This window comes from Mycteria americana, chromosome 4 (assembly GCF_035582795.1).
Source record: "Mycteria americana isolate JAX WOST 10 ecotype Jacksonville Zoo and Gardens chromosome 4, USCA_MyAme_1.0, whole genome shotgun sequence".
Taxonomy (NCBI): Eukaryota; Metazoa; Chordata; class Aves; order Ciconiiformes; family Ciconiidae; genus Mycteria; species Mycteria americana.
In genome coordinates this window covers 43687917-43711676 of record NC_134368.1, presented here as the reverse complement: position 1 = coordinate 43711676, position 23760 = coordinate 43687917, and the positions used below count along the sequence as shown (strand labels likewise).

At 42.1% G+C, this 23760-nt stretch overlaps 1 protein-coding gene across 2 annotated transcripts; it reads right to left on the bottom strand.

The window, feature by feature from the left end:
- Nucleotides 1-21232, bottom strand: MFAP3L (microfibril associated protein 3 like). 2 transcript variants are annotated; one of them, XM_075500313.1, is made up of 3 exons: nt 20639-21232; nt 8926-9333; nt 1-5258 (listed from the first exon to the last, which is right to left on the bottom strand). In XM_075500313.1, exons 2-3 carry the CDS (start codon nt 9206-9208, stop codon nt 4393-4395), a joined length of 1149 nt encoding a protein of 382 aa, XP_075356428.1. In that variant the 5' UTR covers nt 9209-9333; nt 20639-21232; the 3' UTR covers nt 1-4392. The 2 variants fall into 2 exon arrangements, with proteins under 2 accessions (XP_075356428.1, XP_075356429.1); XM_075500314.1 differs by lacking the exon at nt 20639-21232 and adding an exon at nt 16123-16254.
- Between the last annotated feature and the right edge of the window lie 2528 nt (nt 21233-23760).

Sequence of the window (23760 nt, the reverse complement as noted above, 5' to 3'; positions counted from 1 at the left end):
TTTATTGAAACAATGATCAATTTACAAGCTGGATCACATTTCATTTTGCCACTTCAGCATGAACTGATCTCTGTGGTTTACGGCCGTGAACTATAAAATCATAACAGTTATTTAAATCAAAATACAGTAACTGCTTCTCAAAAGAACACATTCATATTTGTCTTACATTTCTTGTAAAATCAAAAAGGATTTCGTAATAAATGAAATATAACTTAAGATACTTTAGTGCAAGCATTTCCTTTGCATCTAAGAAGCTTTCAGTTGTCCCACTAAGTATGGCATACTTAGGAGGCCAACTCCTAAAATAGCATGCTGCCAAGATATTCCATGAGAACTTTTAAAATTCGGCACTGTTAACACTTTCCAGAGTTACTCGATCTGAACCAAACTGAACATCAGAAAGCCCTGGTTATACGTTACAGTACTTTTGTCAAAAGGTAACTGCAAATCGAGGAACTGACATAGTATGTACATTAGAATAAAACAGGCACTGACTTAAAAAAAAATCAACATCTGCCCGTATATGCCATTCTGCAAGTCTTGCAATTATACAGCAATTTTTAAGCACAGGAGCGAACTGCTATGCCTCACCTAATACCAATAAACCTGCATAAAAATGCTGATCTGTGGGTTCTTTTAAATTTTTCAAATGACAATCTCAAAAAATGACTGAAGGGTAGGTTTCATCACAAGCATACTCAAATCAGAGAACAAAAAAGGATCAACAGTAAACCAGTGCTGCTCAGAAAGAAAATGTTGAGTAAGCAGATAGAGAGTACTATGTTCAAGTGGTCTGATTAATATGGTCTTATGTTTAGTGCAAAAAGAATAGTAAAAGTAAAATTGAAATCCAGCACTGATTTCTTGTGCTGCAGAAATCTAGTCCTGTTTCATGAAGTTTTGGCAAAAATATTTTAAAACAGTGTAAATATATCCTGCGAATCTCTTTTCCCTTCTAAGCCTGGCTTGGTATTCCTTATGATTTTAGAATGCAAATTCAGTTGGACTGGATTTTCCAGATTCTGAGCATTTTAAGAACCATTGCTGTTTTGTGATATAATAAACAGAGCAATGTAACAAAAGGTGTGCATAGTCCAATGATGGGAACAGATCACTCTAATGTCCCCGAAGTGCTTAAGGTGCAGGAAAATATGTAACAATGCAAATGTTAATGTTTCCTTAGAGCCATCATTAATTTTATATTTGTTAATTGTGTTCTTGTACCATAAAATAGCCATTTCCTAAGAAACACTGCAAGACAGAATTGTTTACTTTATAATAGCACAGCCAGAAAGTTTGGAACTGGAAAGATGGGTTTGGATCTTGCTTCCCATCTATCTCCCACAAAGGAAGTGCCTGAAAGCATGTAAAAAGCTTTATGCTTATAGGTGTTACACAATGGATGCATAAAGATACTGAGCAGCATACATGAAAACAGAAAAAATACATAAAGCAGAACCATTACAATCTGTATTTTCTTCAGATACAGTGCTGTTCTGTTTTTATTCCGACAAAACCCCAAAGCTAAATGTCCAAAGTCTTTATAAGAGACTGGCTGGACCAGTCCTACCTGTGGACTCTCAGCTCCGAGCAAGTCCAGCTCCAGCAAAGTCAAGGTTCCCTTTGACCTTGCGACATCAGGAATTCAGCATTGCACCTCTTACGTGCGTCTAATCCAAATAACTGTTGCTCATACGTGGTTTGCAATGTACATTTGTGTGTACTTCAAATACATGCTCTTTGTGGGCAGCCTCTGGAAAAAACCACAATCTGTATCTTCAAGGAAGGTTATGCAGCGATACTGAAGAAAACCACGGGGATTGTTTGCTCTCAGTTTCTCAATAAATAAATAATAAACAGGCTGGAGGACAGCCTGAGGGCAGCAGTCAGGATCAGAACTGCCTGGTACCAATCACCATATCAACACATGAAGGGGTCTGGTCTCTACTGTAAAAAGTTCATAATTAAAAAACAATTAAAATTAAAATACTGTATTTTAATAAATAATTGTGAAACTTTTTTTTTTCTTATTTTAAAGTGTGATTTAAAAGTTATTTTTATGCTTTCAAGGAGAACATCCTTGCTCATCTGTGCAATCTTAGTTGGGTACCAGGCAGGTAACTTTAGAATGCATGAGCATTGTCTCTAAATGCTGGACAGGCAGAAAAATCAAGATGCCTCTTTGCAGGAGGTTAAGGTGAATTAAAAGAATTTAGTGCAAGTTCCTGCTTTTGTTTCTGCCCTCGTCCTTTTTCATACCAGAAGCAAATTAAGTGACTTGAAAAACTGCTGTGAACACTAAACAGAAATGTACTTTGGACTCAGACAAGAAGTTAACAGTTTGCATCAGTAGTATTTTCAATCACACTGGTCAGAAGTGAGGTTCTTTATGGTATTCCCTTAATCTACCCTGTGTTCTAGATTTATATTGCTTCACTGGAACTAAAATATTTCGAGCCACATTCCTAAAGGGACTTTGCCCTTGCATGTTTCCTTTTGGGCATGTGCAAATGCATTTTGTATAGATGCCTGCCACTGTGGTGAGCATAAACAAACGTTAGGCAACTAAATGCTGTCGTTTTCACAAGTTGGTCACAAAATCTGAATTCCGTTATTAAACACATATTTTTTTTTCATAACCATAGAAAGGTAAATATGGAGCCTTCTCTGCATCACCTACGTAAGTCATGGGGTGTTCCTGTATTACACTGCTAGTGAAGCTCTGCACTTGAACATGAGGAAGTTGACATAAAACCTCAGTTCATTATCAAGGGTTTTTTTAGATAGCTGCAACATTGACTTTGTTTGGTCTCAATTACCTGTGCAGTTAATATACCTGACTGCCTCCAAGAGACACCTTATGTAGATGTGGCTACTTCAATAAAATGTCCAGAGAGCCATCCATGCATCATCTCCCCATAGACCTAAGTGACTTCTTTTTCTGCAATATACTTGATTCCAGATTTATTTTGAGTATCTATACTTACACTACAGTCCTTCTTAAAAACTGTAAGGTGATAGTTTGTTCATTAGTTCCAAATGAAATGTGTGTCAGGTAATTAGGTAATATGCTATTAATGCTACACAAACTCCTCCTTATAAGTGCTTTCTTTCCAGACTCACCCTGGAGAAGGTCCTTTTTATTGTCTGTCTGCAATAGAAATTATCACTTCCCTTCCACTCCTGGCATAAATGCTGATCCTTTTAATGCCACAATCACTGTGATCATTAAAGCTTTACCGGGGTAGAGTCACATGTACTCAAGCAGTGAACATCCTACATAGGTAGGAGGTTCTTAAAATACCAAAGCAATTATAACACAGTAAACAGTTTGTGTGATCGTCATTGTAATTTCACAGGACACTTGATTATAATTTTTTTTTTTTTAGTTTGGATAAAACACTTCAAGCTTATGCTTATAGATGAATTTAGGCTTGATTTTCACAATATGAATCCGCACAAAATTGAGAATCCCAATAAAAGGGTCTTCTGCCATTTCAGCCTTGTCACCAGCTAATTACTGGCGTTTGCAGGACTGTTAAGGAACCTGCAGATCTTCTGGTAAGGTAGTGCATACTTACTCCTACCAAATCACTACAAAACAAGACATCTTGCATATTTGCAGCTGTTTTCCATATAAACTTCTGGCGAAGTAAAAAATGGTCAAATATATGCAAAAAAACCCTGCAGAGCTGTTGTGATTGCAACTTTCTGTAAGATGTTTACAGGCTTTCCCATCTGTAAAATACACCTCAAAGTTGTTTCTTGATGTGAAAAAAAACCCCAACTGTTGGCATCTTCATTCCATGGAAAAGGGAAAACTATTTCCCTTGTGCCTAAGCACTGTGGTCTCAAATGAAATGGAAACATTTTAACTTTCTTTAATAGCCCTCTAAATCACAATGCAGCTGAGCAAACAGGCTTTGTAAATGGGATCTATTAGGATTTTATTTGGCTACTGGAGTGCTGCCTCTTGGGCAGTATTTCAAATTCACAAGATAATATTTGCAAAAATGCAATAGATGGGAATAATGAGAGTGAAGGAGGAAAATAAAAACCAGTTTTATGTTTAGTAAGTTCAAGTGTCCTACATCAAAGACTACCAATGACTTCCAGGAGGCCACTACAGGTGACTCCGACCTAGAAAATGCTGAGGTAAATGTTTCTTGGAAATACTCCTAATTGAAAAGAGCAATTAATATTAATGTAATAGCAATTACTCTGCCATACATCATGGTAAACTAAAGTCAAACTGAGAAGAAAGTGCCAAATAATCCACATACATGCTTTTGCTGTGATAGTCTCCAGGTAAGGCTTAGCGGCAAGTACAATATGTATTTTTAAAAGAGCTCCACCTGATTTTCCTGCTATGCATAGATTCAGGAGTAACTATCATACATGGCTTTCATATATAACGCATGTATTTTTGTCATTTGCCAATGCTGTGTCATCAGAACTGAGTTGGGCAGAAGGCTCAGGAGGGGGCTCTGCGGGAAGTGCTGGTGTTTGAGGAGTGTCTTCTTCCTTGGTGTCCAACTGCACGCTTTCTTGCGAGTGACCGTCCATGCAGTCCTTTTTGGACAACGGGTGAACCGACACTTTTATTGCAATCTGTTGAGGTGGTTCATGCAGTGACGATGCGTCAGAGTCCGCTGTGGGAGAGTCACTGCGCTTCAAAGCATTTGGGATCATATACAGCTCATCTGTTTCTGTGGTTTCCTGGCCTTCTGCTGTCTGCCGTACAAAATTCTGTCCTTGCTCCTCCAGACCGACAACCTCCATAATTTCTTCCATTATAGTCCTGCAGTTCATGATGAGAGGTGGCAAAGGTACGCTCCGAGCCAGCTCTTCAATATAGCGAGCAAATTCCATGGTCTTGAACTGGGTTACTTTGGCAAGCTCGAGCGTTTTGGCTGAAGTGATAATAGGGATACGCTTCGCAATCTCAAAGGCTTTCTGGAGTTTCTCTGCCCCTTCTGTTCTGAAGAATTCATTGATTGCTTTCTCTGTTTTCTTCAGATGACTGCTCATCATACATAACCGAGTAATGTTCAGTATCATAACAATGGTAAAAGCTACAAGGCAGACAATCATGTAATAGATTCCCATATCTCCGGAGGTAAAAACAACCCTCAGCGTCACAGTATTGTTAACACTGCCATACATATTAGATGCGACACACGTGTATTTACCTCTGTCTTCAAAAGACACGCTGGTAATATTTAGTAGCCCATTGTCAAGAAACCACCATTTGCCTGCTGGAGAGGAGACACAGTAACTTAGTTAGAAGTATGTTGTTCACATGATCAGTATAGTCTTAAACATCAGCTTTGTCAAACTGGCTTCAGATTTTGGAAGAAGGCAATAATGTTCACAAGAAGACAAAGTATTTACCATCACAAAGGTCTATCTGTCCCTGAGACCCTAGGTATGTTACTATCAAATCCCTGACCTCAACTGTGAATAATCGGATCATGCCCTAGAAGTGTCATTAAAAAATCAGTTAATATGCATGACATCTATCACAATCTTATGGTCAGTTAAGTTACAAAGATATGTCTACTTAGCCCAGAGAGCCTCCCAAACACATGCCATGCTTCCTCAAAAAACAGTAACAATGGGATTTTGAGGCAGAAAAACCTACTAAGCCCTCTTTGTTTTGTTCCCTGACAATGCATTTTCTTACAATTGAGTTATTTTTGGTGTTTTGTTACAGAATCTCATATAATTCTGTTAATGTAAACTTTAAAAAAAGTAAAAATTCAGACATCATATACTACACTGCCTGCCCTCTGAGGTGTTCAGAATTTAATTCTGAATCATGATTTGAAAAAAGGGAAATAGGACAGGAGGAGTAAGATGGATGGGAAAGAGAAAAGCCGTGACCACCTAAGAGAACATCTTGTTTGCCAGTGCGAACTTCTACACACCACGGTGGATCTTCTTTTACTTTTACATTTCTATCAGTGTAATATAATCGATGTCTTTGGTCACTACATGTAATTGTACATGTACATTTCATATCCTTTGAACCTGGCACAGCAGAACAATTTAGGTATTAAACTGAGTTTGAAACAACATGTTAAAACCCAGCACTCCTATCACTGCTAAAGTCATTCAAGATTCAGCTAGTTATTGTGTTTGCCATCACATATTGATAACAAATTAGATTTTTAGTTCCCCAAGCGGGCTTCATTTTTATTGAAATATCACTACCATTTAAGAGCTGAGGATGTGTATTTTTTTGCCTTATTCTGTGTGATATAACTTATTAAATCGCAACTTTTCTATAATGATTTGATGATTCAACTCCAATAGGAAAGCCTGGCGTCAATTCTTTCCTTCATGCAAATCCACCCCTGGAAGTGTTCACATGGTGGAGAGAACAGCCAGAAAGTGTAGGAGTGCCTCTGTGCCTTCTGAACACTTCATACAGGGAAATGTCATACAGAAGATTTCCTTTTAACGCAATGACATAGGCTGGTGTAAGCCAACAAGATCATGTAATACATACTGCTGCTCAGAGGCAGCCTCAACTGTTTTCAATCTCTGTACACAATCCCAAGCCATTCCTGACAGGTATCTGTTGAAGGCAGTAATGGAATTTCAATAACCTTCCACAGCAAGGAATTTCAGGTGTTCAGCTATTTTGACTATCAGAAAGTTGTTTTTCCTTAAACCTAACCTAACCAGCTGCAATTTAAGTCTATTAAAGCAGCTGAGCAAAGACACAGAATCTGTGATTAGAGGACTAAACCAGCACAAAACCCCTGTGCAATGCATGTAAATCACAAAGCAAGGATTGCAGTCCTGCCACAGACTGTGTATACCTTGCTCCTACATTTATTTTATCCTTTTCATGGAAGTTCTTTCGTTGTTAAAAAGGTTATTCTATTTTTTTTTACTTTATTTCTTTCAAGGAAGAATCTGCAGGCAATTCTGAAACTCATTAGTCAAAAAAAGCCTTTAATTCAGAGTAGTTATGGGCTTTTACCATTTTGAAAGTTTTTCTAATTAAACATTGCCTATCCAAATTGTTTTTTTACATTATCTCCAGTAGAAGCCTATGTAGAAAGTATTCCCACAAGATTCCTGCCTCAGTTCCTGTACATACAGTTCTTAATTACGTCTTTTTATCCTCTTACTTAGAATTTTTAACTTAGCTGAAACACTATTTTTTGCCCTAGCTTAATTCTTGAAAACAGCTGAATCACTTTGCCTGAAATTAAAAAATATAGAATAAATAAAAAGCTCAGTCTAAAGCAGACCTTCACATAAAAAACCCACCCCAATCTGCCTAAGTTAGGCAAATTCAGAGGAAAACTCCCTTACAGAGGAAATGTCAGCATCTGTAACATGATACTTCTTTCTCCGCCTCTAGAGTAAGAAAAAAATACAGAGTATTGGCTGCTCAGTGTTTCTTTGGATCGCAGTGTTGGCCAAGTAGATCTTTATTAATTCTAAAATGACAAGATGCCTTGCTGATATATCCTGGCTCCAGCTGTTACAAATGACATAATGGCATTGACCTGTGACTCAACGTCTGGGTCTGTGCCAATGGACCCTGGCAGATAGTATAAGCCTAATGAGAAAACAATGATTAGAAAAGGTACCATTGCTGGGTTTTGATAACAGTTCAATGCCATACTCAACATAACTACATAGATAGTAAAGAAAGGTCTTGTGCTAGGAAACATCTCTTATAGGAAGACAGTTTCTTAAAGGAGGAAGCGCACTGTTGAAAGTCTAAGTTAAAGTGATGTTTTCTTAGTACTACATCTGCAATTTTTACTGACTTGGTCAAAGTTTTTGTTCACCGACCTGAATGTTTGTCTTAGTAGCTCCTCTCTCAGTTGACTATACAAAGACCTAAAGTTAGATGGCTAGCTAAAGGGGAAAATTTCTGTAGTGAGCCTTAGTAAAACACTCTAGCGCACTAATCACAGTATGTTGCCATGACTGCACAAATTATATCTGAAAGTCCGCTTACTAGCTCAAGTAGTTCCTTTCTCTAGCTTTACTCAAAAAATGATAAAATACTGTAATGTAAAATATAACCAGTTATGCAGTCAGCTTTTACAGATACACTATGCTGTTGCACATCCAGCTGGGTCAATCATTTCTCCCGTCATAGCAGAGTTCTCCCTCAGGTCAGCTATTAGTTAGGCAAGCTATCTTGCATTTAGTATGAGTAACTAAGAGTTTATTTCATCATTCTGTGAACAAAGCAGTCAGTATGGAAGGATTATATGAGCAAAACATCCCCCCCCCAAATGTTCCCTAGAAGTATAACTAGGATTATCACCCAAACCTTCCATTTAAGGAAAACAAGCTCATCTGTAATTAAGGTCTCTGGCAAATGCAACTGAAGAGTCTTAACTAAAGCCAGGAAGGCTCAATCTTGGCTTGTCCTTCTGACTGCTGCCCTATATAGGTTTTTCAGTTGGTCATTCAGGGCATCTCCTCTTTCTCACACTCCCATGACACTATGTGTAAAGACAGGAGGTGTATCAGGGAGCTAGCTGTGTTGAATTCATGCCAACAAACTATTCCCATATGTCAAGCGAATCCTCCCTTGACTTGGAAAATAGCTTTTTAGTCTTTTTTGGTGACAGAGAAGAACAAAAGAGGACAGAATGGGAAACAGGATCAAACCCGAAGTCTTCCAATGAAAAGAAGCCTGTCTACACCTTCCATTAAGTGCTTCAGCTTCTTGCTACGTGTTGCTATAAATAACACATTATAAAAACGTTATTGTTTTCTTTCAAGCTGCGCACAACAAATTTACAGCTGCCAGTGGGCTTTCATATATTTTCACACAGGAAAACACCACAGTCAGGCCACTAAATTCAGGTTATTGGTCAACCTGCTGAAATCAGAAGTGTCTCTGGACAGGCTGTATCAGTGAGAATACTAAGATCTTACCTTTATTCTCTTCCCCTTGGAGCAGGTGGCCGTTGGAATTGTACCATCTGTAATGTGGACTAGGGCTACCTTGGACATTGCAGTCGATCAAGGCACTACTCCCCTCCTTGACTATAATATGGTCGATGCGGGAGATCACCACAGGCACAGATCCCGTGTTCATGTCAGTGCGGTTGAAAGTGCTATTAGTCACATCCTCAGCAGTCGTCAAAGCTGCTAATAAGATGACAAGGCATGTGGTAGGCAGAAAGTACAAAAAGTGGTGGCTGTTCAGTATGTTCATTTTCCTTCAGTGGTATATGCAACTGACTGGGAACTGGGATCGGTTCTGTTGAACGCAGGCCCTTGAGGTGAGGAGGTCACAGGAGAGTTCTACTTTGATCCGTGCAATTTTACGTTTAAAATATACTATAAAATAAATAAATAAGTACAATGAGATGGCATGTATAAACAATCCATTAGATGTGCTCTTTTAAAATAGTGACACATCCATTAATGCATTTCACAATCATCAGCTCAGTGTCTTGTCTAAATGTTAATGTCATCACAGTCCTTATTCTTACTGGAAAAAGATGCATACATTTTCCTGACAATAGTGTTGTTGAGAGTGGCAGGCGTGGGAGAAGGCTTTTATCACCTAGACACTTAGCAGCAATTTAGCTACAGCAGCAGCTACGGTTTTATGCCAAAAGTTCTACAGATTTTTCCTTTTTTTTTTAACATTTGCAAAATCAACAGGAAAAACAAAGGTACAGCACGTTAAAGCTGCCATTACCAGCTCAGTGCTGCAACTCTGTCACGTGCATGGTCTTAGGTGAATTGTGGAATACAGTGTAGGAAAGAACTGCTCCAGGAAAGGTTTTTGGAGCTGATGTTGGAATCCTTAATATACACAGTTTTGTCCAAATACAATAGCACATACAGCAAAACATCTCAGACCATTCACTTTTCTTAAGCTACTGCATTTTTTTAAGTTTTCTGAAATAAAACATAGCACGGAAGAATATCATTAAAGGAGGATATTTAGTAACTGATAAAGTCCTTTCAATGTCATTTTTAGAGCAGATTTAGAAAGAAAAATACTCGCTAGTGACATAATTATGGGTAAGGTTTCTTTGAGATACAAAGGAATTCGGGGCTTTTCCACTCCTTATGTGGCATTAAGCATTTTGCCTGGATACTTTTTGCACACTCTCACTCCAATATTTTCCCTCAACTAATCATCTACAATGAGCCCTTTCTTAAACAGGGATTTCAGTTTGTAGACAGAGGAGGGAGGGGGGTTTACAAATGTGCTCTCTATTGGCCTCATTATGCTCCCAGGGAACACAACTGGCATTCAGTACTGGCTGAGGGCACAATGTTGGCCTCAAAATGAGCACCTTCGAAAATTTCACTCAGAGTCTAAGGGCCACAAATGATGTTAAAATCACATCAGAGTATCTAACGACATTGGTTTTACTCATGTTTTTGCAAGGGAAGTAACTGAAACTTAGTGAAACTTAGTAGTTAGAGGAATCTACCTGGAATCCAAATATAGGTAACAATAAGTATCTAACAAACCTTCCCCAAAGGAACATTTTACTTGCAAAACTGTTTGCATTTTATTAAAAATCTGGTTGACACTATGGTAACTCATCTACCTTAGAATGGAAAATGACTGCTGACAAGGTTAGGTCAGTTCCATATATGAAGGAAACACTAAAATAAAAACAAACAAATAATCCCCTTCCCTCTTTTCTTCTTTATTCAAAAAGGAAAGAAAACAACATTACTGTCTTTCACTGGTAATATTTGACTTAGGTTGTTTTCTTCTCCATCCCCTGTTATCTGTAAGGCAATGAACTCTATTTCATACAAATAGATACAACTGTTATTAAAAGAGCAAAATAGTTTCCTCCATTTTGTAGGACGAATCATTACTAGAAATGACAAACTATGTTTTTTTAGATAAGCTGCATGCATGGTGTGGATGCCTGTCACAGCTCCAAGCCTGCCCTCATTTTTTCTCTGTTTTTCTAATTATTGAATGTGGAAATATTTGCCTTGAAGAGCCAGAATAATTTTTAACTTTAAATTAATATGCAAATCTCATTTGTCATATAAAGCTATACAAACAATGACTTCAGAAATCCATTTCCAATTATGCAAAGTGTGTAGAGACTGTGCTTTTGATTCTCGATAGGTATAGCCTGTCTGAATCTGCACTTTGGAAAAAATCCTTCAATTCTGCCTATTCACTTCAGTAACTATTTACATCTCATTTCTACTACTCCATTAACCTTAGAGACAGCCATTCTTTATGGTTACACATATTCACTCTATAAAATGTTTCTGTACAGTGTTATAGATCTGCATTGCGCCATACAGAAAAGCCAAAAGACACGTCACACTTCCTGGCAAGGGAGCAGGAACAAAGACTGGCTGGATTAAGACAATGGGAAGGGCAAAAGAACAACATAAATTGATTAAGCTTTCTGTTGCTAATTACTGGCTGTGGCTTGTTAGTATTGTATTTGAGCCTACCGTATTTTCTGATGGCGGAAAAATCAGTAGCAATCAAAAAAGGTGTTTAGCGTGGAGAGCAATTTGCATTCCAGAAGGAAATGAAGCAGCATCACCCCAACGGGTGAATAGAAAACCTGTAAGGAAGGACTTGCAGTGTATCGGGAAGCTTAAGGCAGGTGTGGCCCACTGAATCCCTACAGCACAGGGATGCTGTGGATGGATGTCTGGAAAGTGTGTGATGGCAGTAACAATGTAAGGCGTGCCTATTCTGTACATTTACCAGTGTTTAACGCGGAGCTTATGAAAGCAAAAACCCTACCTTTGTGCAGCAATAACAAACGCGACTGGTTCTTAACACGGTCAAAGGGCCAATTACTTGTCTGAAAATAACAGTGACTCCCTCACTCTGGCACTGAATTGAATCATAAATAGCTGCAGTAAATTTTAAGAAATAGAGCCAAATAATTTATGTCTACTGTGGGAGATTCATGCCTACTTACGTCACTCCTGGGAATGTACTTTCCCATGTATGTTTCTGAAATGAAGAATATTAAGAAAACGCTAAATACCTCTGCAGATGCATTTGTTTGAAATAAATACAGTTTGATGGCTAGTACGAGGAATAACCAGGGAGTAGGTTTAAAGCAGAATGTTGGAAACGGTGGCTGCTGCTTTCACATGCCATCCAGGGAAGTGCTCTTGATGGACACCTGAGTATGCTCGAGGAGTCAGGGAGAGATCTCTCTGAAGAGCAGTGTTTTAAGATGCAAGTTTAGACAAATGGTCCCAGGGCAACTAAGAAGTGATAGGGAATCTTTTCTTTGGTGTGCATCCTCTGCACTGTTAGTGGGGAACAAAGAAATGGAAGAAACCACAAAGAAGGTTTTCTCAGCCTCACCTAGCACAAGGAAGTTAAAGGGTGGTCATGCAGGGAACTACACATCCAGGACCCTCTGCTAACCTGTTGGGCAGGATCAAAAATGCTACAGTCAGGTTAGGGAAGCAGGAAGAAGCAGAGAGAGAGAACTGAAAGGGTAGAAAATGTGCTCAGACCAGACTCTGGTGTGCAAAGGGAGTTTGCATCAGAGAGTTCTTTGAGTTTGCACCAGAGAGTTCTTTGAGTTTGCACCAGAGTTTGCACCAGAGAGTTCACCAGAGAGTTTCCTGAGAGTTTCTGTCCTACTGCTTTGCTGTGGGCATGATAGCAGTCTGAGCATATCAGGGAAAACGATAGCAGCCTGAGCATATCAGGGAAAACAAATCTGGGAGCCAGCTGCTTTGTTAAACATAAGTGATGTAATGGGTTATGATTCAATCACACAACTAAATGGGGAGAAGGCTAAGGAGACCAAAATAGGACTGCTAGTGATGCCTGCCCACTTCTGGCAAAGAAGCAAGAGAATCCAGAATATCGGAGAAGTGGGCACAGTGCTGTCACCCTGGGTCTTGGCCATGAGAGGTGGTAATTAGCTGTGGCCCATGATAAACCTGATGAAGGCAGCCAAAATTGTAACCTTTTAATCTGACCTGAAGTCAGAGAAAGCTGGATTGACTAGACTAAAACAAAGATTCCTGTAATAACTCCTCAAGACTGAGAGTAACACAGGACACTAATGAAGAGGGACATCTGCAATACTGAGTATTGCTCTGTAGGAACAGACTGAGTCTCTGGGAGCATTTTTGCCACAAAAGGGTCACTATAAAGAAAACGTTAAATTTCTGGTCATGGAAAGAATGTAAGCATTCTTTTCTCCCATCCCCAAAGTACATGAGCTACCTGTAAAAGACTTATAAAAAGTAGAAGTTTATAATATATTTAATGTGGTTACATATACTTTCTTTCCTTTTTTTTTTTTAATGTTAAAACTGTGGTGCATGAAAAGGAAAAAGAACACCCCCAGCTATTCTGAGCTACCTTTTCCACCCAAAGTTGTAGTCAGGGACAGGCTTACCTCCCAAGATGGAATCAGAGGAATCCCCAAACTCTCCTCCAGCACCTAGAACATATATATAGATAACTTACCCTGCTGTATTGTATCTGTAGCAACATTTACCACTGAAAGATGGTTACCAGTGGTCCTTACATGAAATAGTTTTGGTTTTTTCTTCCCCAACCCAAATGGTATAAACTGAAAATCTGAAAGGAACAGATTTACTGCTTGTGGGACTAACTTCCAAGGAAAACTGCACGAGACTTGAGCCACATGAGGGAACTACGACAGGCTTTTCTTCTAAGTGACATGATAGCCAGCTCTAGCGTGCTCTCTATGCATTTCTATCCAGGGAAGTTGCCTGGAATGTGCTCCAGAACAAACACAGCTGCAGGGTGGTGGTATTATTCCTAACTATGTGAAACAGGGACAAAAACTGAGATTAAAACTTCTCTGTCCGAAATCAAGCATCAGTCTAAACAGAAGACACTTACAGCTTGGACTGGCTGGGAACATTAATCACTCAGAGACGTGTTCTGATTGACCATTTATTTTTTCATGTCACAGATGAGTTTGCTTCCCAGTATTACTGCCACCAAAGAAAATTACTGTGGGTGAGGGGCCACGTCTGTAAGTACTGCATTTGTGCAGAACAACATGATGACAGAGCACAAAAGAACAGAGAAGGAGGGCACTGATGCATACCTTTTCCTGGCTCGCTCACTTCTGTAAGACTGGCCTGTTCTTGTTCTTGGAATAATGTGTAATCCTATTAACTGCAAGGATATTCAATTCAGAAGTGAAGCACAAGAAGCCAGCTTATTGTACAATGCATAAATTATGTTCCTATAGCTTTAACATCCCAATGCTATCTTGCTCAGCTTGTAAGTGATCAAGAAAATTAAATGATTTTCATTCTAGTTCTCATTTGTCTATAAGTATCAAGGATGATGCTACAAAACAAAATTAAAGCTAATTCTTTGTTATTTAAAAACTACTTACTACCTTTCCTAGTTTCCACGGGCAATGCCTTTACAGAGTGGGCAAAAGTAAAAGTTAACAGGTTTTACTGGAACAGGAATGCAAATGAAGGAACTTACGCCACATGGAAGGGGAGAAGCTCACTGCCAGTTCATAGGCTTAATAGTGAGAACCACCTACTGAAAAGTTAAGCTACTAGGGCCCAGACAGGCAGATGAAGAGAAAGGTCACTCATTTAGAACTAGCAGAAACTTTCTGACTTATTTTTCTAGTCATTTGCTAGTCAATAAAATATTAAGGCTTGGTCCTGAAAGAGCTGCTCTGTTCATTCTCTTTGGGGGGATTTCAGTCCTTCATAACTTCACGGTTTTCTGCTTCCCTGGCTATGTTGAACAGGTGGCACGCTGGTCATGTTCGCAAGCTGAAGATGTTCCTTCTGCACATCTAGACTGGGGCTTCCCAACTGGGCAGCAGCTCCCAACTATGTGCGTGTTTCAGTCTCTTCAGCTGCTTTCAGCTGCCTGGGAATCTTTTAGAAACTTCTGATCAGGGCTGTGTGATACTGCCCCAGCCACATGTGCTCAGCCACTTGGTGTCACACTTGGTGCCTTCAGCCACCTGATGGGAGGGCATAGAGAAGACAGACCCAGGCTCCTCTCAGAGGTGTGCAGTGAAAGGACAAGAGACAAGGGACGCAAGCTGCAACAATAGAAATTATGATTATTTATGAAGAGTTTTTTAACCACGAGATCAGTCAAGCCCTGCAACAGGTTGCCCAGAGGGGCTGTGGAATCTCCATCTTTTAAGATGTTCAAAACTTGACTAGACATAGCCTGGGCAAACTGGTCTACAGTGGCCCTGCTTTGAGCAGGGTGTTGGACCAGATGGCCTCCAGAGGCCCATCCCAACCTAAAGAAACTCTAACACACAAGAAACACAAATACAGGAATTGCCTCGGAGAAGTCACTGTGAAAAAATATGGCTAGTCTTAAAAATTTCTATATGTGATGCTGGGAAGTTGCCTTCATGATCCCCTTCATAATCCTTTTATTTTTTAGTAGCAGTATTTTAGAATGACGAGACAGGCTGAGAGTGTTGACTACAGCCTGAAAAAAATGTTTGGCATTCTCCATCATACTTACATGATAAATAGGTGCCTTTACCATATAGAGGAGACTTATTTCCAGCCTAAGTAACTAATGAAATATCACTTATTTGGGGTGTCTGCAATAGTGAATGTTGGGTTTTTTCCCACATGTAGATAGTCAATACTCTAAAGTTCATGGGTTATTATCACAGAATCACAGAATCGTATAGGTTGGAAAAGACCTTTAAGATCATCGAGTCCAACCATAAACCTAACACTACCAAGACCATTATCTGCAGATAGATCTGGCTTCTTGATGCTAGAGGACTGTCAGTTGTGGTGAATCTAACCTTGAAGTAGGATAAAGCAGAAATAAGTCAGACTCAAAGATGGGCTAAGATAACCTTTTCAGACTACTGACTGCAGAGGGTAGATGAGAAGAAGAGGTATTAATAAAAATATACACAATAGTGAATGGTGTAAAGAAGACAGCTGAGGCATATGTATTTACTGCTTCTCATAATACTAAAACAAGAAAAATTGCAGTGAAACTGAGGGGGAAGATGGGGCAGTGGGAGGAAAAGGAAGGAAGTTTTTTGATAAACAATGACTAGACTGCAATTTCTTGACACTAGATAAAATAAGGGCTGGGAATTTAGGAAGATTCAAGAAAGACTGTATATAATTTACCTGCACAGGTTCATAGATTATGATGGTTTATGCAGAATGTGGGGACTTAACTGTCTTCTGTGTATTCGTTGTCCTCTGAGTGTATGGCCCTGGGCAGTGAACAAGAACGGCTGTCAGTATGGCAACTTGGAGTCCTTTTCTAGGGCTGCGGTCTAAAAGAAATGATAATAAAGAAGCCCATAAATTAATTTTATGTTTTGTAGGCACTGGTAAGCTATTACAGGCAAACATTTGTCAATTTGTTTTGTAAGGTGACAAATGATAAATAACAAAAGACAGAAAATGGAAAAATCAAGGGCCGTAGTTTATTCTACCATTAATGGCAGAAATGGAGTAAAATTTGTAATGAGTATCTTCTATTTTGTTCTGAACACATCCAACGCTGTAGGGGGTAACAGAGTAAAGTTAACAACTGTAAAGATTTGGTTATCTTAGTTTCAGGGTTCCATAGTTTATCAATAAACTGCAGCAAGAAAGCACTAAGCAATATGGTGATTCCACATTTTATATGAGTGACCGAAAATGAATGCTATATCCAGACTTTTGGTGTAGGGAAAGAAGCACATGCCATTCTATTCAGCAATGGTACAATGAAGGAGTTCTTCATGTTGCCTTTATGAGTGTGTAAATCTTTTAGAATATTTTTACTGTAAATTTCTCCTCAGTTTTGTCCCTCTTTATCCTACTTCATATCTCGATATTGCAAAACTAGCAAGCATATGGCATCCTAGAGACTTTAAGACCCCCTTCACTTGAAATATTTGAATGGACCCATTGATTTAACCATGTCTTTGAATGGTCTGATGTGCATTCCCCTCATATCAACACTCAGAGACCCTAATCCATTCACCTGAAAATGAATAGATGAAGGCTGTTGGTAGGTAATTATTGGAGAGATTATTTAGAAGTACCTCAAGGATGCCAAACCTCTGAAAAGTTTCCTTTTGATGTCCCAGCTCCTGTAATCCCAGTGTCTCTGCAGTATCAAATCAACTTTTTGCGAAATACACTGAAGTAACAAAAACACTCGGGCAACTTGGATGCTTAACTTTTCATTAAATAAGCTGCAGTTCATATGTGCCTTTTGATACGGACTGAGCGATGTAAGTGTTCTTTCTTGGAGGTGTTTTAATGACTGCAGTAAAAGCAAAGCAAAGTTTTATATTTAGTGGAGAAGCTTGCTGTTTTTAATCAAGACAGGTACTGTGGTGGAAATGTCCTACTGAGTTGTGGGCTACCCAGATCATAAAGCAGATTCAACACTATTGGTAGTGGAGACTTTTTAAGGCCCAGCTTATGTTTGATTAGGTATGCACTCTTTACAGGATTTTTAATCTTACAAGTAAATATTTCTTTTATGTAGATTATCTAGATTTATTTAGCATTTGTATTTATTTGGAGGCTGGACAATTACCACTCAATATAGTTTTGTATACAAAGCTATTATTCTGGAAACATCTGTGTGGCTTTAAGAGACACTTGCTTAACTCCTTGTGAGCTTTCAGCATAGCTGCTGTTTTGCTGTTGCAGTAAACGCAGATGGATCAATGCTTAAAAGTCCCCTTTGCTGAGAAAGGAGGAACAAAGAAGATGCACAGAGAATCTCTCCCACACTTCCACATACATATGCGTGCTGCCTGGCCTCACCAAGTTCTACCTACCTTTCATCTTCTTTACTCACCTCTTATCTTTTATTTATACCGGCACTCTGTAAGCATTATTCTGCCAACAGTTTAAATAACCGAAGTCAGCAAATACAACAGATCTCATATGCTCTTGGCATGGCTTACGTGACCCTGCTAAGAACACAGCAATGCAGAATGCAGCCTGATTCACTTCCCTCCGCTTCGTCTTTTGAGCTGTGTTTGCCAAAGCTAACCATCCTTTAAGCACATCTAATTGTCTTCTTTTTCCAAATGAAGAAGAAAAATTGCAGAGGTAGGACGTTCAAACGAGACATAAAATTAAAAATTAAGTTTTGTTTAAACAAAGATATGAAGGGCTTTGCAGGGCTAAAGACTTCTATTATTTAAACTCTAAATTTTGTATGTGCTTTGAATAAGTGAATGTTTTCAATGCACTGATACAGTTTTCATTATACTATTTTAACAAAAGGCTCCCATTTTAGCTGGAATATAAATGAGGAAAAAAAAGAGAGGAGAAAACAGACTTGAGTATGACTAATTCTTTTCTATCCTTACAGAATTGCAAGATGGATATAATTTTTAATGACTGGCTTTCACATTTATTGGTTTCCGGGATACAGGGCAAAGAGGTTACACGTGGATGCCGTGATTAGGACAGGATTAACCTTGTCAGAGGGGGAATTTAAAGGAATCTAACCATTCATGACTGATTGCAGTAGAAAAGGATCATTTCAGGTTAAAAGTGCCTGTGCCTATTTCCTCCACAAGTAACAAAGAGGATAGCAGAAGGGATTCAAAGGAGTTTGCCCTGCACCACACAATAACTTAAGTCTTGCTTGTACGCAAATGTGATCAATTCAGCCCTTTCCAAGCATGTCTATATAAGGCCATGTATATGCAATAATTTAGCTGGAAGCCCTCAAGAGTTTACTATAGAACCTCTGTAATTTCAGACTTTTGTACCAGTTATTTCTCCTTCGGATTGAAAAATGTAACATTAAAGTCACATAACTTTCTCAGCATCCAGTATTGTCGGTAGGACTGCGTACCACGCAGTCACACACATATGACTGGGGACTGCACACACAGCGGTGCACTTGCAGTGCAGTATACGTGCCCTGGCCCTGCATGACTTAAAAATACCAGCAGAAATCTCTTCTTGGTATAAAACACTCAGAGTGGCAGAATCATGTCAATTAAATGTTAAGTTTGGGCTAGGTAGGTTATTCTTAATGTAATTCCGCCGCATGTGCTGGCCCTCTTCCAAAATAAGACATTTACACACATTTGTACAGAGCTCCTTATTTCTGATAAACAGGTGCTACTCATGGTAATTACTTTTATTCTGAAATAAGAGAGTCCACTACCAAAATTTCTTAGATAGCTAAATCAAAATCACTAAATCTGTTTGAATTCCTCTATCCTGACTCAGATAGGTACAAGTTTTGTCTGCCTTTCGCAGCCTTCCTGGCAGATAGAATATATAATGCTCTAAAATGCTGCTACGAATTATTTTAATAATAGTAACTGGTGAAAAGTAATAGCATCTCCATTGTCTTGGAAGTGATGTTTCTAACATGGTCTGTATGTGGATAGAAAATGGCACCGTTTTAGTAAACAGAACTAAATAACAAAATTAAGACTACAAAGAGAGGTTTGCCAAGGCACACAAGTCTGCATGGGTGGACAGCAACTCAGAATCGCAGGAATGAAAAAATTCCAGAAGCTTGGTCTTACACCACAGTCTTCTGCTGACATATTAATATGGTCCAGGATATCCCAAAGTAGCATCACAGGCATTTGTGCCTGCAAAAACTTCTAGTAAAGGTGCAACTTGCTGACAGAGAAAGAAGACCCTGCTAGCAGAGCTCAGTACAGGTTACTTTAGCTCCTGGCAAGCTCACTCTCCCTGTTACAAGTTGCATCCACATCTCAGTGGTGCCTTACACTGGCAAGAAGTTTAAACCATAAAAGAAATGCCGGTCCTCAGATTCCAAACTTTCTAGGCAAGAACTGAAACGGAGATTGGTTTTGTTCCATTTAAATCATTCCCCAGCACCCATATCACTGTGTCACAAACGTGACCCTCTCCTAAACTCTATGGGGGTGACTTTGCGTGTTTCTGTTGGTTGGCTTTGGGTTTTTTTCCCCTGGTTAAAGTGGTGAATACACTTTAAGCAGGTTCCTGTCCTGATTCCATCCTCCTCCTCCATAGCAGAGCAAGACCTGTCTAACTGCAGGGAGGCAAGGTGGACGGGGCAGGGACGCAACTGGAGCTGTACAATATAGATCACTTCAGAATTCACTGCCATGCCCCCATCATGTGTTAAATGTTTTAAGAGCGACTGATTTTCTCTCAAAGCTTTCAGGATGGGAAACATGCATTGGAAAAATACCACGTATCACTGTATTAAAGTAGGAAGAAAGCCTTTTTTTTTGGTGGATGTTCTGCTGTTTGCCTAGGCCTCTGAAAACTTCAAATTCTTCAGAAAAAAGGGTGTACGATGTGTACTCCAGCTGTGTAAGTTGCACTCAACACCAACTGATGTTGATATACTGCAGACTAAATGAGAAGGCTTTTGAATAAAAAAGGATTCCTACTACACCAACCACAAGTACATCAATGGTGCTGTTGCTAACTGTACACGCTAAGCCAGACAAAAGATTCCTGCCATGCAAACATCAGCGCCACCGTATTTTGTCCTGCAGTGAAGAGAGAAACTCTTCCACCATGTAATGCCTCTAAACAACTAAAATGCTACCTTTTTTCCCTTTTAACTCCTTTGTGTTTTCCCCTTTGAACTAACTCTACAGTCTTTCAGGCAAATACATACCAAATGAGGTCGCATTTAGTATTTAGCATTGCTTACCCAGTTGCTACTTTTATTTCCGGAGCAGGGTGATCAGGGGAGCTCCATTTGAGATGCTTCAATTTAACAACGGAGAGGACTGGGAGGGAGTGTAGTCTCTTACAAGACTCTCCAGATAAATGCACTAGAAAAGTGCCTGCTCAGTAGTGCTCTCTGTTCTCTTAAGCTCGCTCGTCCTATGCTGTTCGAATTGGCCCCGTTAAGGAAGAGTATTTGATAGTTATTGCAAGACGGCTCTGAAGTTTGAGATTGTTGGTCCCTCAGGGCGCTTCTGAAATTGAGTTTTATCTCATGAGACCCTCCTGTCAAGTAAAAGGGTAATTAAAGCAAAACATCAAGAGGCAGCCTTTATTTTACATTTAAAGCAGCACAACTTCAGCTCCCTTAAGAAGTCGGCTCCATCGAAGAGGTCTCCGGACTGAATTACTGCCTCCCTTTCTCCTTCCCAGCGCGGGACAGCAGCGAGCATCCTGACCGCGGCTCCAGCGGGAGGGCAGGAGCTGAAGGTCTCCGGTAAAAGCTTCGGGCTCATGAGCTGTTTTGCCTAAAGCAGCACATTTTCCTGCACGCCCCGGCGCCGATTTGAATTAATCTCTTGAACTTCCATGCTGAACACAGCGTTACTCCACTCCCCTTGCGTGGGTACCTACGGCTCTCCACGGCGGGCTCGCCGTGAACTGCCGGCCGACAGCCGCCGCGGGAGAGGGACGATGTCGGGCTTGCCAAGCTCGCCGTGCTCCCCCGGCCACGGCCGCCGTCCCCGCGCTCCGGCCCTCTGGGCTCCCCGGGGCCGCCGCCGGCGGGGCAGCGCGCCCGCTCCGGGGCTCACCGCGGCGGCTCCGCGCCGGGGACCGGGCAGCTCCGCAGCGACCGCGGCAGGTGCCGGCGGCGCGGCGAGGCCGGTGGAGGCGGCGGCGGGCAGCGCCTCCCCGGGACCGCCGCCCGCCCGCTGGGGGAACCGCGGCCCGCGCCCCCCGCCGCGTCCGCTCACCTGCCCGCCGGCCGCTCCCGCTCGCTCGCTGGTGCCCTCGCCGCCGCCCCGCGGCAGCGCCCGCCGCCGCCGTGCCCCTCAGCGCGCCCCGCGCAGCTCCATGCCGGGGCCGGGGCGGGCGGAGCGCGGCGCTGCCGCAGTGCCGTGCCGTGCCGTGCCGTGCCGTGCCGTGCCGTGCCGTGCCGCGCCGCGCCGCGCCGCGCCGCGCCGCGCCGTGCCGCAGCGCTGCCCACCGCTCCGCCGCCGCCGCTGCCGGCTCCGGCAGGGGAAAGTAGGTCAGGGCGGCACTGAGCATGCTCGGGGCCGGGCTGGGGGGCGGCCCCCGGGGCCCGGGGGGGAGCGGGGGGCGGCAGCAGCCGGGGCCGCCGGGGCGAGGCCGGGGCCGGGGCGCCGCCGCCGCTGCAGGGCCGGCGGGGGCCGTGCGGCGGCCGGAGGCGAGGCGGCGGGGCAGGAAACGGGCGGGCGGCTGCGAGGCCGCTGGGGGGGAGGCGGGAGTGACGGGGGGTGTCACCCCGCCGCCCCGCGGGTCCGCTCTGCCCGTGCGGAGCCCGTGGTCCGGCGGGAGCGCTCCCCTGTGCCGGCCGGCGCAGCCCCGGCCGGCGGGATGCGCACGGCTGCCATCGCATCCATCTCGGAGATGTCTGCGGGAGCAAGGGCTGCAGGAAAGGGGGAAAACCCAGCCTGTTTGGATACTCTTGAAAATCAAAGTGCTGTGCTTCAGAGAAGGGCTACGCGTGGTTTCCCCGCAGGGCTGTATTCGTAACGGGATTACAGCACCCAGCTCCAGTTTAAGCCCAGTCTGAGGAGGTCCCGGCCTGCGGGAAGCTGACACTGACTCTGTAGGTATCCCAGTGCTCTGTCACAAGAGGGTAAAGCTGGCTTTTAGCTTGAGCAAAACTTCTTGAATGTGGTTGGAGCTACCTGTGCAGGCTGTGCAACCGCTAAAAACAGACTGGGATGTACGCGGGCAGCCGCAGGCAGGAGTCTGGCAGCAACCTGGTGGGTACCGGTGCTGTCCTGCGCCACTCTCACGTACTTCCTCCCTGACCTTGTGGCATCAGAAGAGGAGGATGAAGGACCACCTTCAGCTGAGCATCAAGGCCAGTGGGATAAACCATGGAGGTCTATGTTTCCAGGTGTCTGTAATCCTCCTATAGGCTTGGACCCTGCTCTTGATATCCCCTTCTGATTGCTTCCAGGTCAGTAGTAACTGAAGCTCCTCTGCTCCTGGGAGGAGCAATCAGATGAGAGAGCATTTGCTGAAACTGCCAGAAAAACATGGGGTAGGACTGCATCTCATTGCAGGGGGAGGGGTACGTGAGGTGCGCTATGGTGCACGTCAAAGCAGGTCTCCCGCCTGCATAGGGAAAACTGAAGAGGAACAGCAACAGGGGGTTCAGAAACGGAGAGGAAGATCCACTCCATGGAGCTGGACTACTTATGCCAAGGGCCTGGGCACCTGGAGCCAGCCCCTTGCATGCAAGAAGAGCAGGGATGGCTGCAGCCGTAGAACACGGATGCAGCCAGTGCTCGGGAGTGGTGCAGGCACTGGCAAGACCAGGGCTGCTGACGGCCAGGGCTTCTTGTGTTCAGGGTCTCCAGTATGGAAAAATTGGAAGAGAGTGGGGAAGACGCATCTGATGTTGTCAGGCTTGGCCAGAGCCAGGTGCCAACTGAGAGAACAAGTCAAGGAGTGTGCTTCTTACTCATCCACTCACCCAGCAAAACATTTTCTTGATGGGAGGAGCTGTTTTGGTCATAGGACCTTGTTTGGCACTGACTTGTGACTTGTGCTAGCTTGGCCCTATTTACTGTGCATTTGTTTTTCCTTCTTCCCATGTTTAACTGCTGGTTTTGAACACAATCAAGTAGCTTTTATTTATTGGTTAATGATGGATCAGTTAGATAATTGAGTCCCCAGTCCCGCAAACTCCGCAAAGTCAGGTCGCACTCTGCTGCTCTCTGAATGCCTATCAGATCTGTGTGAGGTGAGGTTGAATTTTTGTATTTGGAAAAGTCACACATTTTTCCTTAGTCCCTCTGAAAGTGGCTACCCTTTCAGTCTCCTTGGGTTTCAGTGAACATAAGCCTGTGTTGCTGGAGACAGCCATAGGAATTTGGATGCCCACAC